The sequence below is a fragment of the Podarcis tiliguerta genome, assembly GCF_965153285.1.
Source record: "Podarcis tiliguerta genome assembly, chromosome: 17".
Taxonomy (NCBI): domain Eukaryota; kingdom Metazoa; phylum Chordata; class Lepidosauria; order Squamata; family Lacertidae; genus Podarcis; species Podarcis tiliguerta.
Window position 1 is genome coordinate 8,216,824 of NC_139550.1, and position 16,393 is coordinate 8,233,216.

The following is a 16,393-nucleotide window of genomic DNA, read 5'->3' on the forward strand; positions in this document are numbered from 1 at the left end:
GAAGGTCTTTATTCAACAGTAATGATTTGAAACAGTTTGAGCAAAGAAGATAAAATGAAAATAAATAGGAAAACATGTTCATCTAAACCTAGTCTAGATTGTTTCCCTACCCAAGTTGATACTTTCATCAGGCAGTGTCCATCTCTCTCATTGTTCAGCATCTTCTGTTCCTGGAATCTGGATGCGTAGCTGTCCTTTAGCTTCCTTCTTTTGAGTCCAGCTCTTTCCTATTTCACCAGCACTGTGTCTTTCTAAACTACATTTGCTAGCTTTACTTACACGCATTATTTCAGGTGACCAATCAGAAGGGCAGTAGAATTCTGCTTGAGATTCTCTTTTCCATAATTTCATCTTATTCATGTTTAGGTTTCATTTGCACCTCACGTCTTTGCTTCATGCAGTGAACTTCTGACCTGCCTGGTTATAGAACAGAGAGCGAAAAGCAGCCATTTTATAACCCAAAAACAATAGACAAAATGGTTGAAACAGTTTCATACTTCCACAGAAATAGAAGTGTAGAGCGCCAGTTCAAATATATCATAGTACGTCCTCTAACAGTGATCATGCTGAGGTTAAGATGAGGGATCATACTGTCCCGCTCACCAGCCCCTCCTCATTGGTGCTCGAATTCCCTTGCTACTGTTTGCTGTGATTAAGGGCTACGTTTGCATCACCAAAGAAGTGTGTGATCTTATAACCTAGGGGTAATGAACCTGTAGCCCTCCCGATAAAGTTAGACTTCCACCAGCCACAGCCAGCATGGCCAGTGGTCAGGAATGATGGAGTTGCGGTTCAGGTGGTAGAACTCAAGGTGCACCCTCCCTCAATATCAGAGAAGTACCTGCGAAGGCTTCCGCGTTCTGATAAGATCTTGCAAGATCTTGCTGGAAGCCACAGCCACACAACCCTTCCTGTTTTGGCTCAGGTGGCAAAACGCAGTGGGCCGCCCCTGCCAATCTCTGGGATACGTAAAACCTTTCCCAGAACATCTTGTGCTTTCTATTATAGTTTTGTACTAAATACATATGGAGTAGAAGCAACAGTTCATGTTTACTCCAGGGAAATGGAAAACGATTGATGCCCCCAAATTATTGCATTACACCTCAGCAACCCCCCCCCCAAAGCTGTTAGAGGTTCTAAGTGCACTTTTTGCACTTATACTAAGATTTTCACATGAGAACAAGTTCAAAATATGATAGTACAGTATGTGCACAGTATTTTATATATTACCTGGTGTCCACAGAAAGGATACATGCATATGGAACTATGGACATTTCTGGAGCTCTGCTTGTCAATTTGTCGTGGCGGTTCCTACAGAAGAAGCAAGCCGTGACTCCATTTAAGTAGCAGATTGCATCTTCGGCACAGGGAATTACTCTGGCGCATGAAGGGCTACTTGAACTTCAATCACTTGCATACATTTCCATTTTGAATCCCTGACCCAGTCCTGCATCCTAAGAAGCAAATTCCTTGTTGTACACTATTACAATTTATACAGGTTAATTGCAGCCTTCTCATCTTGTATTTCCAGCATGTCCTTCAGTTTTGATTTCCAACCCTTGGCTTAAGTTTTCCTACGTTGCCTTTTTTGCAGCACTGTGCTGTGGCTTCTCTTCACCCCAAACGGAAACAAGTCACTGAGTTATTGCTTCGGAAAGGAGCGAACGTCAATGAGAAGAATAAAGAGTACGTTTTCTTCTTTAAAACAGCAACATTTGTGTTTAGATGAAATGGACGCATTCTGAAACTTATTTATTTGTATCTTTCTTTTCCAAACTAGTTTCATGACCCCTTTGCATTTTGCTGCTGAACGAGCTCACAACGATGTTATGGAAGTTCTTCATAAACATGGAGCAAAGGTAAATACTGGACTATTCCTAATTTTCCACACACTGTATTATACCTGTGGTCTTGTGTGCTAGTCCTACAAATGTGAAAAATTAGGGAAACATTTACTCTGATATTTATTATTTGTGGTTCTCTGGAAACAGTGGGGGTTCAACTTTTTGCCTCTTTTCACACAAACAAATGTACTCGTTACATTTTCATTGATACTAACTTTGATAGTTGGAAGTAATTATTTGCACACGTTTCCTTTCCAGACATCTGAACAGAAGTCTGGGTCCGCTAGCATGAGGTTTTGGAAGAAGCTTGTTTGTCATAAGTTATTTGACTTTGTAATCTCTGCTTGATACGATCCTGGTAAAAGTCTGCCTTGGCTTTGAAGAATTTACCGGGATAAAATGTTCTCCTTGTATAATTTCCTGCCAAGCTTTTAAAGATTCAATTTGGATGAGAGCTTTGATATTAGACAGGAAATCATAGGGTGCTTTCACATCTGAAGTCTGCAGCTCAGACCATGATAATACTGAGCATTATGGAATAAGAAGAGCTGCAAAATGCCTTTTTTCCAGCACACCTGTTAACTATCTCTGTACTGAACCATCACAGCTACATTTTGCCCATTTAATTGTTTGGCACTAATGTCCTAGCTGCAGCTGGGCCACAAAACTCGCAATCTACCCACTTTTGTCTAAATTTACATCTTTTTGTTCCAACCAACCAGTGTATAATCAAATAAAAATGCTAATTCAAATTGCTCCTGATATCCAGAGTGCTTGGGCGCATGTAATGTTTACATATTTTTCAAAGATAAAATAATGTTTTTCAAAGCCTATTGGGTAAATTGTTGTCACTGAGGCTCTTTCATTAGCTGTCCTTTTCAAGTTCCTTTTTCTGTTTCTTTAAAACACAGAGGTGCAGTTTCATAAATTAATGTATAAATGTTGTTACATATACTTCTTTCTTACTTGTTAGTTTAACTTGTTTTATGCCTTCTTTAAAGTGCAAGTTTCAAGATGGCTTATAAAGTGAGGATTTCGTATATGTTGCCAGGGGTCCCCAACCTGTGGCTCATGAGATTCGTTCAATTGACACGCTGCATGTCCGCATTCATATTGATTTTTAATTGTATTCTATTTCTTCTTTTATTTCTTGTATTGTACCACATTTTGAATTTCTACGGCATTCAGAATGTAATACAATGTAGGAAATAAAAGAAGCCATAAAAATACAAATAAAGATCATACAGCATCTAGCATCGTGCATTACAATTTCTATAACAGGTAAAAAAAAAACCTTTAAGTTGCCCACCAAGACAATCAGTAATTTTCAAGTGGTCCATCCTGGGAATCAGTGAACTCCTGAATGGTGAATTATACTTCTGATTCTGTGTGTTTGGGGTTCTTCAGAGTCTTTTCTGGAATTATGGTGACACAAGCCATACTTTTGGCTGAGATATGGTCAGTTTATTATTTGAGAGTATTAAATAGAGAAGTTCAGATAAAGAGATCTTGGGTGCAGTTCTCAAGTGGTTGTCTTGCTGGCACAGGCGAATGAAGCCTCTAGGGCCTAAGGGTACCAAGGCTTCAGGAAGCTGGAAAGCCCCATAGCTTTGCAATAAGTACCAGGCCTTGCAATAGTAGCAATAGTGACTCCTATTCTTAAATGGGTGGGTCCAGATTTGCAGTTCTTAAGTGCAACCTTTGAGGTTTCTTGGCGGCTGTTGTATGGCCTGGATTGAGGGCACCTTGAGTGTGGAGGAGGGGAAGAGAAGAGAGTTTGTGGTTTGCATTCAAACCCCCAAACAGTTAAGTATATCTTCTTTATTATATCTTATTAGAGCGATATAACATATATCAACAATTCTTCAATTATGTCAGACAGATGCGTTTTAATTTAGGAATCTATTATATAGAAGTGCTATTCTCCAGACCTCTGTTTCTGTATTTGTTCCAAGCAGGTTTAATAGGATCATAAAATAGAGTGATATACAGAATTGTGAATGTGTAGTGTGTTATGTTCCAGAATTTTGAACCAGCTGTTACCTTTTTTCTGTGGGGAAACATTTTAGAGAAGAGCCTTTGCGCTCACTGAAATGGCAAAATTGTTTACTCAGGCTGCTAATTAAATGACTTCCCCAAATTGCTGTCTAATAAAATTTCAGAAGTGGGGATCCTGTTTCTTGATTAAAATAATGTATCTGGCCAATGGGTTACAGGAAAATGAGATTATTTGAGTAACAGTGTCTTTTGAACCCAGTAAAGAAGCCTTCACCCACAGCTCCTAACAATACACTGGAGAGAATAGATGAGAAATGTACGTCCAAATGTTCTACCTTTCCATCCTCTACCTCTAGAAAGTAAGGATTTAGGAAACACTGAGAATTCAAAACGGGAAGGAAATCAGTAATAAGAAGCCCTGTCAAAATAGTCTTCAGTTGCTGAGCTATTACAGATGATTGGCAGAACATAGGACAGTTATAGATGCGAGTGCTGCATTGCCACACAGGAGCAGTAAGAAGTGCTGAAGTAAAAAATAATTGCTCGTTGAACAATGACATCCATCCATTTTGACTTTCAGTAACATTTCACATAGGGAAGGGACTTGGATGTAGTGAAAATAATTCATTCCAATGGCAAACTCTTGCTTGATAGACCTGGGCAACATGACTTTGAAAGTGATGTTAGCATTGCTTATTTTAGCAGGTTTAAAACATGTGACTATCAGGTCTGCGCTGATGTCTGTCTGGTGGAGCTGATAGACCTGTCACTTTGTAAGCTGAAAGAGCTCTTCACAGTCTGCAGCGCAATTCATCACTGCATCAACATAATGTGCACAACAACAATCAACGTGACTGCCACAGTTTTTTGGGGAGGGGTTGGTGTAGCTTTAGCGAGCAGTGTAACTTTTAAGTGTATATATCCTTGGGAAACCAGCAGTGGGCTGATGAATGAAGCTTTCATTCCATACCAGGCAAAACAGTAGTTTTGGTATGTTAGCTCTCAGCCAGTTTACTTAAGTCAGTTGGAATTTTGGTGAACTACAGATTTTGAAATTTGCAGGGTGCTGAATTGATATGTTTTTTTGTTTTGCTTGATATAAATTTAATATGGAGGAACCATATACTTCATGCAAGAAAATTGGGTCTGCATGGTGAGGGCCTTCTGGCCAGGGTCTCTAAGAAGCCACCTCTACCTACACCTGGGGAACTTGGAGCTATCAATTTAGCTCTCATTATCCATAAATGAGGAACGCAGTGTGTGCTGGTTAGGACAGACAGTATGGCAGCTATAATGCGTATGTCACAGGCAGAGAGGTAGTTGATCAAAATCAGTCCTGAAGGAAGGAAACTCTTATGTAAACACCCATCTGCCCACAAGGGCAAAAACACTGGAAAAGGTTCATTTTTAACCTTCATCCAGATTGGCTTGGTTAACCCCAGTGGAGTAAGCCTTTAACCCAAAGATATTTGATCAGATCTGATTCAGTTCTGAGGACTGATCATGTGTCTTTTTACCTCTTCTTCCAACAAGAAGTTGTTGAGGTTCAGCATAAGTTTTCAGGTAGGAGGAGAACCAGTTGATGCCCTAAAGGCAGATTAGCTATGCTGTTAACTTTGTACTTCCCTGCCATAGCCTCTTCTTCCAAGACTAATCTGGAAAATCAGGTATAAGTGTTAATTGGCCCAAGATTGCTAGCTATAACACCTCCGATACCATGAGAGAGCTTGACAACTCAAAGGCAGTTTTGCAGGATGTGTCCTTATTCACATAGCTGGGATGATTTCAAATGGTTCATGGCTGTTTGATTTCTGACCCTGGATGCACGGCAATTTCACATTCTTGTGCTTGTTGCCCTCCCCTTGAGAAATTCTGAATTTACCTGTGAAGTTCGGCTCTTCTCAAGGGAAGCAGGCTAGCCAAACTCACCCTTAGTAAATCTGTTCCTACATACAGAGGTCCGTATATTACAGCCAGACGTGTATGCCTAGAGGGGAGAATCAATTATCTACAGGGATCCCCTTTCTGACCCTGTGCTTAAGTTCCCTTGATATCTGGGCAAATTGTTCATCCTAAGTGGTAGGAGAGCTGAGAGTTGGGTTATGTGTGTTGATTGAAGAATATTCAGCAACTCGAGTTAGTGTTTTGCTGTGTACTACTGTATGTACTGGGAGGCGGGTGGCGCTGTGGGTAAAAGCCTCAGCGTCTAGGGCTTGCCGATCGAAAGGTCAGCGGTTCGAATCCCCGTGGCGGGGTGCGCTCCCGTTGCTCGGTCCCAGCGCCTGCCAACCTAGAAGTTCGAAAGCACTCTCGGGTGCAAGCAGATAAATAGGGACCGCTTACTAGCGGGAAGGTAAACGGCGTTTCCGTGTGCTGCGCTGACTCGCCAGATGCAGCTTTGTCACGCTGGTCACGTGACCCGAAAGTGACTCCGGACAGCGCTGGCCCCCGGCCTCTTGAGTGAGATGGGCGCACAACCCTAGAGTCTGGCAAGACTGGCCCATACGGGCAGGGGTACCTTTACCTTTTACTGTATGTACTATGCTTTGATCTGCTCTTCAGTCCCCCCCCCCCTTTTCTCAGCCAGACAGGTTCTTGTACTCTCAGATTGATTATTTTGACTACAGGGGGAGAGTCCTTCCTCTAGGCACAAAAATGGAGACTTGGTCTGCCAGAGCAAAACCCTATTTAAATGCTAGCTGCCCCCTTTCTCTCCCAAAACACATTTTCACATACAAACCCAGCATTTATGTTTCCATTTGTTACAGTAACTGGATATTATTTAATTTGTCAGCAGAATTGGAAAGCATGTATTTATTTTACAGCTAAATAAATGTGCTTATTGTACATTTAAATTTATGGTAGCCCCATTAATTTTTTTTTTACCTTGGTAACAATTTCTGTTAATCACCTACTTCATATGAAATAAATGTGCCTTCAAAGTAATGTGGAAGGACTTAATTGATTCTTTATTGTCCTGCTGTGTTACTGTTTAAACACAGCAGGAGGGGTAATGAAATTAGTGTCTTGTAGTCTTGGTTAACTTTTTCCCTTCCATCCATAGATTGTGAGGTAAGCTAGATTGTAAAGCATTTATAAGCTCTGTTTGGGTTAAGCACACCTATATATATGTATTTCCCCCCTCAGATGAATGCACTGGACACACTTGGGCAAACGGCTTTGCATAGGGCTGCTATGGCAGGTCACCTGCAGACATGTCGCCTCCTGCTGAATTACGGTTCGGACCCCTCCATCATCTCCCTACAAGGTTTTACAGCAGCGCAGATGGGCAACGAAGCAGTGCAGCAGATACTGAATGGTGGGTGTTCTTTCAGACGATAATGATAACCAATGGATGTGCATTTGTAATTTGCAGGAAAGGCTGATTGGTTCTTATTTTAATTAAAATAAAATTGCTTTGCAAATGAGGCTCAAGGCAGCGACTGAAAAGGATAAACAAAATGACACACTGAAACAATGCGACTCGATTTACAATGGCTGTTAAAAAGTCACTGTAAACAGGATGACAAGCTCTACATGAGCTAATTTCAGACCTGGGAACTCTTTCCAGTGTTTAATTATGTCAATTCTCTTGATACTTTAGTCACCCACTCCCTCTCCCCCCCCTCCTCCTACTGCCTCCCAGACTCTTTTTTATGATTTCCTTTACTAAGCTTGTTTTGAATCTTTCACATGCATCTTGTACCTACTTGCCCTTGGGCTAGGCAAATGGGAAACTTCCCAGTTAGTTAACTCATTAGGTGAATTTTTGAGAGCTGCTTTTGATGTTCCAAAGCCAAAGTGATTCTAAGACCACAGATCATATGGAACTGGGATTATTTAACAGCTGGAAATATGAATGACCAATCTTGGGGTTTTAGCTTTTATAACAACAAAGAATCTTCATATGCAGAGTTCTGGCTGGGGGATCAGAGAGAGGAATGGTAAATGCAACAACCCTGCCCAGCTGTTCAGATCTGGACATAAATGCTTTAAAATCATAGCTTCTAATAATAAAAGCTGCAGCTCCACTTGAATGCTTTATCATTCTTTTCAGAGAAACATATCCCTTTAAGAAAATAAGTATGTTATAAGAAATATCCAGTTTACTACACCAAAAGCCAATTAGCTTTTTTTATCCATATATTTAGAATTCCAGTCAGCACATTATTTTGTGCAATGTCCACAATCATGCAGTCAGACTTAAGTTCACGCAGTGGAACTTTCTTTCCTCTTCCCTCCCCTTCATCCTCCTGAAATTTGTGGAAGGGGAATCTGTATGTTCCAGTAATGTCCAGCCTGCCAGAATACAGACACCATTTCTTGGGTTTTCTTTTGTTTGTGTTTTTATATGTAGTATATTTATTATGTGAACCGTTCTGAGTTCTACGGATTGAAGGTGGTAAACAAAACAAACATCTCCCTTTGTCACTTCCATGAAATAATTAGTATTAGTTACCTGAACTTCACCAGCAGATGCAATGATGGGTTGCAACAATTTGAAATTCAATATCAAAAACAGTGAACACATTAGACGTTACAAAGTGCTTTACTGTTGCTAATTCTTACAGCTCCATAAGATCAGCTAGGCTGGATCAGGCCCTGGTTGAGCCCATCTGGTTGAGCATCCTGTTTTCACAGTGGCCAACTAGATGCCTACAAGAAGCCCTCAGGCAAGACTTGAGCACAACTGTGTTCTGCCAGTAGCTGGGAAGCATAAATGAGGCATGGAGAGTGCATGAACTCAACAGTGCTTAGCTTATTTTGTTGTTATTGCTATTTTGTTAATGTTTTTAATGTTTTATAGATTATAAATGCCATATTGATTGGTTATTCATAAAATATTATGCTGTAATTGTGATGTTCGGCTTCTTTTTTAGTTGCTGTTTTGTTAATAGTGTTATATATATTATAATTGTTTTATTGATAAACTGTTGATGATTTGTAGATTATTTTAGATACCGTATTTTTCGCCCTATAGGATGCACTTTTCCCCCTCCAAAAATGAAGGGGAAATGTGTGTGCGTCCTATGGGGCGAATGCAGGCTTTCGCTGAAGCCTGGAGAGCGAGAGGCGTCGGTGCGCACCGACCCCTCTCGCTCTCCAGGCTTCAGGAAGCTATCCACAAGCTTCGTGCTTCGGGCAGATGTCCGCAAGCCTCATGCGCCCGGCGGGCTCGCAAGGCTTGCAGGCAGCAACCTGTTCTGGGGGCTGGGGTCGGGGGAAGCTCGGGTTTCCCCCGCTCCTGGGGGAAAATAATTTTTTTTTCTTTATTCCCCCCCCCCCCAAAGAAAACAAAACTAGGTGCGTCCTATGGGGCGAAGAATACGGTATTTTATGCTGTATTTGCGGTGTTCTGTTCTGTTATTGTTCTGTATTGTTTGTAAGCCGCTTTGAGATTCATTTGAATGAAAAGCAACATAGAAATTCAATCCATCATTCAGACATTGCTCACTTTCCCCCCTAAGCTAGAAATCCTCAAATGTTATAATATTTCCTAACTGGAGAGTCGCTCCAGCCCCATGGTATGCCCCAGTAGGTTCCTCTTATGGGGACTGCAGCTGACATGTAATTACTTGTCTAAGTTGATCCATTGAACTCATGGGGAAGGTGGGATGTATAGAATTGCAAAGTTGGAATGTACCTTGGGGGTCATTTAGTTCAACCCCCTGCAATGCCCAATGTGGGGTTTGAACCCATTGAGATCAAGAGTCTCGTGCTCTGCCAACTGAATTGGGAACGTCCTGGTTTGTAGTTCATATTTTTGCTTAAAAGTTGTTTCTATAAATTCAACCTGTTTATAATTTTTTTGTCTCTTGTGTAGAGAGCACTCCTGTACATACATCTGATGTGGATTACAGACTGTTGGAAGCCTCTAAAGCTGGAGACTTGGAAACTGTGAAGGTAGGTTGGCGCAAATAACATCCAGTGTGTGCCTGTATACAGTGGTACCTTGGTTTAAGAACAGTCCTGTTTACGAACGATTCGGTTTACGAACTCTGCAAAACCGGAAGTAGTCTCCCGGTTTGTGAACTTTACCTTGGTCTAAGGAACGGAATCTGAACGGTGGAAGGGCGGTGGGAGGCCTCATTAGGGAAGGTTTAAGAATGGACTTCCATTCTTCGTAAACCAAGGTACCACTGTATTACTGTCATCGCTTGTGTGATCTGCCTAAAAAGATAGGAGGAAGTATTTGGCACCATCAAAATCAGCCCTACCTTTTGTGTGTGATGATTCCATTTTGGGTGCATTATAATGCAGCTAGTTGGTGGGCAGGTGCGTTTGACTGCTTTAGAATCAGTGGGATTAAATCGATCACAATTGCAAATAGAGCACAGTAAGACAATCATGACTCACAGACCAGCTTGGATGTCACGATAAACCCATGGCTTATTGTGAGTAGACTTAAAAACCCTGTCTTACTCAAAAACATTTTGAATTGGTGTTCTTTATTGCAAGAGAGTCACTTCATGGTTTAAAATTTAAATAAGCAATTCAAGAATTTGCATGTGTAAGGCAGGACATGGCAGTAGCCACTGAGGCAAAAAAAAAGAAAAGAAAAAAAGAAGCAGCAGCAATGAAACCTCCTCTCATTTTTACACTTTGAGAAGGTGGTAACTGCTTGAAAAGGTCTCTTTCACGAGTTCCTTTATGGATGTTTTTCTCTTTCGATTTTCATTTCACAGCAACTTTGCAGTCCTCAGAATGTGAACTGCAGGGATTTGGAGGGGCGTCATTCAACCCCATTGCACTTCGCGGCAGGTTATAACCGAGTGTCAGTCGTGGAGTACTTGCTTCATCACGGAGCGGATGTGCATGCAAAGGATAAAGGGTAACCTGGAATTCAATTTACGGTTTTGTGTCTGAATAGAATAGCTTCTTGCTTTCCAAGTCCCTTTTGCTTCTGTGCTTTTCAGTACCTTATTCTTCAGCTGTATGGCCACAGTCCAGGGGTTCTATTTTTATCCTCTGGTTTTGCAGCCAACAAAGGCAAACTCTTGATTAAATTTCAACCTGTTCCACTACTGCCAGATGCTGGTTTTTTTGGAACAAGATTTCTGCTTCTGGATCTCATGAGGAAAAGGGGTTGCGTTTCATCAATGTTCTGATGATACCTGTCTGTTGACAAATGCCGGCTCCCTCAACCTGAAAAGCGAGATGAGCGGCGTACCACATAGTCGCCTTTGACTGGACTTAACCGACCAGGGGCCATTTACCTATGTTACCTTTACCTTTTTACTAAATGTATATAATTTTTAAGGTTTGGAGGTCCGTCACTTGTCAGAGACAGTTGATGTCATCATTTGGAATGTTGATTTATCTTGAAGGATAACTACAATTTTTACTTACTTCTAGATGTTAAAAGCTGACATGTTTCTTTTTTTGATTAGTGGCTTAGTGCCCCTCCACAATGCCTGTTCATATGGACACTACGAAGTGGCAGAGTTATTGGTGAGACACGGGGCATCTGTCAACGTCGCAGATCTGTGGAAGTTCACACCGCTACATGAAGCAGCAGCAAAGGGAAAATATGAAATCTGCAAGCTCCTTTTAAAAGTATGCAACTTACAATTTCTTTAGACTTTTGAAGACGTGAGAAAGGGCTGAGTAACAGCAGGGCTTTATTTTTTAAGAAATGGGGATCAGCTTCAGCATCTAGCCTGACAATGAGTACTAGAGAACGTGCTTACCAGTTGTGACATTTTGTCTGTTCTAATCAAATTTCAAAATCCAACTGGATTTTGAAATTTTCCGACTATTGAATTTTCTTCTACTAAAGAGCCTTCATCTAATGGAACCTGTGGCACGTGGTACCGCATGCAACCTTTCTGAGCTAGACAATAGTTCAGTTGGTAGAACATGAGCCTCTTAATCTGAGGGTTGCCCACATGTTGGGCAAAAGATTCCTGCATTGCAGGGGGTAGGGCTGGGTGATACCAACTTTGCAACATTGCGGTGTGTTGCGAGCCAAACATTGTGGTTTGGCGATATACCGCAACGTTGAAAAAACTAGATGCATTGCCCTCTGCCCGCGAGACACTGGGTGAAACCGCCCCAGCTCTCACCTTGAAAGCTGAGGCGGTTTCATCCAGGCTCGTGGGCTGGGACAATGCAGCTTGTTTGCGCAGCTAAGCTGGGAGGAGGGAACATTCCCCACCCCAGCGGAGACAGCCCCAGTGCTCTCCCCGCTTGCTCGTGAGTGGGCAGAGCACCAGAGCTCCTTTAACTGCTTGCTGCGGGGAGTGGCAACTGTGTTCCTCTCAGCCAATCAGTTTCACAGAGCCCCCACCCCACCGCCAAATTGCGGGAGCCAGCGCAGGACTAAGGGCTCCTTTAACTGCTCAACTGCGGCAAGGGCAGCTGCACACTCTTTAGCTGAGCAGTTTAAAGATGCAGAAGTAGGAACAAGGTGTATCGGTACCTCACCGATACAGCTTGTTTCTCCCTCTCCATCGTATGAGGCCAGAGTGGGATGGCGGTTTCACCTGTGATATATCGCCGGTGAAACCGCCGCCACTCCTGAGTCCCTCTGCTAGCAGTGACCGTTGAAGGAAGGAATTCTTGACTCCCTCCAGTGGATGCTGCTAGCAGAGGGACTTGGGAGCAGTGGCGGTTTCACCAGCGATATACCACTGAGTGAAACCAGTTCCTCATACTGCTCCTGGGTGGTACATTGATAAATCACCCAGGCCTAGCAGGGGGTTGGACTAGATGACCCTTGTGGTCCCTTCCAACTTTAGGATTTTATGATTTCATGATTCTATGAAAATAAGATCAGAAATGATAATTAAAATTAAAATTACATAATGAATACAATTGTATTTTTACTTATAGGTTAGACATGGTACTCTTTTTCAGATTTACAGGCAGCCCCCCCCCCGCCCCCGTTTATGCGGGGGTTACGTTCCAAGGCCCTGTGTGCATTGATGAAATCGAGCATAATACATACCCATTGAAAAAGCCTGCAAACACCCCAATTCACCCTGGTCCTCTACCATTTCACTCATTTAGTGATGGTTCAGTGGTGTCTTTATGACCTTTCCGGGTCACTTCTGGGTTTGGCGCAATGCGTGTATATACACAGTCACACGCACATGGGGCTGCAGGTATAGTATCTCTGCAAACTGGCATGCCTTTGCAAATAAAATCAGTAGTTTGTATGTGCAGCATGCCATGGAAAAATCTGAACTCATAATTCCTGGTTTCTAATTCATTGAATGTTAGCTGCAATAATTAGGACAAGTTTTTGAAGTAAATCTGTTGGGGTCGGAGAGGCAGTGCATTAAATTTCTAAATGTAGTATCTGTGTTTATACTCTTAACAGAAGTGGTTCCTTCTACAACTTAGTTGCATTTTTCTCCCTTTCTTCCCCATCACCCTCCTTTATCTGATAAAGGTCATGTATCACTCAAATTGCCACCATTGTGAAAACAATTTGATTCCCTAACTGGTGTTTCATAGGTTTGACTCTGGACTTAAAAGGAAATTGCTCTTTATGTCTGCCGAAAGATATGCATTGCATCAAAACCTTCCCTCCAGACTCCATAAATTGTTAAAATTTCCTTTTGGTAAACTTACTGTCACAACTTCACTGTATTAAAGTGAGCATGTGCAAGTCCACCATTTTGCTTCAAATGGTTTCCAAGATAAGCATCGCTTTTCTCCCACTTGTCTCTTGTGGGAAGCCATTTGAAGCTTGTCCAAGCATTTTTAAAATTTTCAGAGGATAGACTCTCTATTTGCTGGATTCTCTGCCTTGAGAACAATTGGAACAATTGTTTAATCCAGACCACCATTTTGATTCCAACAGTGGTCATCCATATTATTCTGGGGAGCTTAAAGGAGGGCACCAATACCCCTTCTCTAGTCTTTTTCTGAGCAAAGAAAGGGGTGTCACCCACCCTTCACCAGTTATATAGTATTGCTGGATTGCTGACCATGTGAATGGGTTCTACAACTTTCTGTTACCCCCACAGCTTATGGAAGAGCAGACTTAGGTGCTTGTAATGGAGATCTGTCTGGGGCTATTTTTGCAGGAGGAACCAGCTTAGTGGGGGAGGGAGTGTCCCTTCCTGGTCCTCCTCCATAAAATTATCAAGATAATTACTTACAATTTGAAGTTGTGCCTTCAGCTGTCAACATCTAGTTCTGCACTGCTGTGAAGCAATTTCAGGGCAAGGGCAGGATTTTCTCTTTGAAAAATCACAACACCTGTAGTCAGACTTGTGGCTGACTGATTAATATTCTTTCATGGGCTTCTCACAGTTTCCATGGTATCAGCATTTCTGTTCCGGAAAGCCTCTACCCACAAGCCATTCTTTTTTTGTATTTTTAAAGGAACGTCTTCAGGAAGGTAGTATGAAAATTATAAAATCTGCTTTTACTACTGGGCCTATTTGAGTAGAATTGATAATTTTAAAGAAGAAGCAATCAAAATAATTACGAAACCTTTTCTTCTTTTCTCTTTCCTCCTTCCTTTTCTTTGAGTTATATGTGGAACAAACCATTTAGTGAAGATATTCATCTTGTAAGGACTCATAGCATAATGCTATTTTCCTGAAATGGTGGGGGGATATCCCTGTTTGGATTGCACCTCCCACTCGCTTCAGAAGGCAGGGCTATGTAATTTACCTTGCATGAGAGAGAGAGAGAGAGAGAGAGAGAGAGCACCCTTCCCAGTTTTCAGTCCTTCCTACTCATGGAGACAGGCTCAGGCAATGTTTGTACCTTCCGCCATTTTCTATTTCTGATTTTATTCTGTTTGCCCTGCCTTCCTCCCAGGTAGTCTGACTTACCCTGAAAAGAGGGATTGGGGGGGGGGTCTTGGCTTGGAGATCTCCCTGAGAGGCAATATAGAAAGACATCAGGGCATCTTATCACCAGAAAGATGATAAAAGGTAAAGGGACCCCTGACCATTAGGTTCAGTCGTGGCCGACTCTGGGGTTGCAGCGCTCATCTCACTTTATTGGCCGATGGAGCCGGCGTACAGCTTCCGGGTCATGTGGCCAGCATGACTAAGCTGCTTCTGGCGAACCAGAGCAGCACACGGAAACGCCGTTTACCTTCCCGCCGGAGCAGTACCTATTTATCTACTTGCACTTTGACGTGCTTTCGAACTGCTAGGTTGGCAGGAGCAGGGACCGAGCAACGGGAGCTTATCCCGTCGCGGGGATTCGAACTGCCGACCTTCTGATCGGCAAGTCCTAGGCTCTGTGGTTTAACCCACAGCGCCACCCGCCTCCCTGTAGAAAGATGATAGACCAGTGCTATTGTTAGATTTGTCCAAAGATCGATTTGAAAGAGCATTATCAAGTTGCTGCCAGAGCTTTGGCTTGTCATCAACCTCTCAGGGGACAAAGTTCTCCGAACTGGACATTTTGCTTGGTTCTTGATGCCCACCTTCATTTGGGGGTGACTAGTCACATGCAATGAAGTATAACTAGAGCTGCAGCCTGGAACAATTCATTTTCATCCTAATGAGCTATTTAATCTGGTTAAAAGATGTAAAATAAGTAAATGGATTAAGGAAGAGAAAGCAGATTTAGTTCTGTTGCAGTGAACACATTTCAAGCCACCAGAATCTCACGGTTTAAGTAGGTTTAAAGGAGATTGTCTTCGCTTGTGCTGTGATAAAACACAAGGAAGTGAATACTTAGATCGTCCAACAAAGGGTATTTGGGTGTTTATAAGGATATGTGTTTGTAAGAGGGAATATTGAGAAGATAAAAAGAACAGTAGTGAATTGAGTTTTGGATTTTAAGATTTTCCTATGGTACTTCTGAAAGAGAGAGAGGTGTGTTGGATAATTATTGATTGGAGATTTCACAGAGTTTATGAGCTTCAAGGCAGAATAACGTAACACTCAAACACAGTGCTAATCTTAGGCTTAAGAAATGAATAACAGAATAATTTATTGAGTAGTGAGGGAAAATGCATCTCTTTATCTTGAATGTGTGGTATATGTTAAAATACTTTTGCCCACATATTCTCTACTGGCATATACTATTAAATACATTAGGGTCTGTTTTAAGTAACACCTGCTGGTATTTATATATTCTTTCTGCATTACTTTAATATAGTATTAGAGGGGTATACACTGAGTTGCACTCTTGAGTAGACCCATTTTAGTTTTACTTATCTAGAAATATTAAACTGTAAACAGTATATACTATTCTGTTTTGGGGTCCTGTGGGGAGGGTGAAGGAATTGGAATCGTAGCCACCCTGCATTTTATTTCTGTTAGTAAACAGTAGAAATGTTGTTTATAGCATGGAGCAGATCCAACAAAAAAGAACAGAGATGGCAACACACCTCTAGACCTCGTGAAGGAGGGAGACACAGATATACAGGACCTGCTGCGAGGTGACGCAGCTCTGTTGGATGCCGCCAAGAAGGGCTGCCTGGCGCGAGTTCAGAAATTGTGTTCTCCAGAAAACATCAATTGCCGAGATACCCAGGGACGAAACTCAACTCCGCTGCATCTTGCTGGTAAGTGGTTTGTCAAGCTTTCTTTATCACAGCCACATAATTTATTCACCCAAAAATTGTC

General features: G+C 42.0%; 1 protein-coding gene across 1 annotated transcript in view; it reads left to right on the plus strand.

Annotated features, from left to right (window-relative positions):
• The window catches only part of TNKS (tankyrase), an 83,389-nt gene that overhangs the window by 40,071 nt on the left and 26,925 nt on the right, over window positions 1-16,393 (plus strand). The window contains exons 10-16 of the mRNA XM_083419516.1: window positions 1,595-1,686; window positions 1,781-1,859; window positions 6,990-7,161; window positions 9,667-9,746; window positions 10,529-10,674; window positions 11,234-11,399; window positions 16,113-16,332. Coding sequence (XP_083275642.1) covers window positions 1,595-1,686; window positions 1,781-1,859; window positions 6,990-7,161; window positions 9,667-9,746; window positions 10,529-10,674; window positions 11,234-11,399; window positions 16,113-16,332 — 955 coding nt within the window. The remainder of the gene's footprint in view (window positions 1-1,594; window positions 1,687-1,780; window positions 1,860-6,989; window positions 7,162-9,666; window positions 9,747-10,528; window positions 10,675-11,233; window positions 11,400-16,112; window positions 16,333-16,393) is intronic.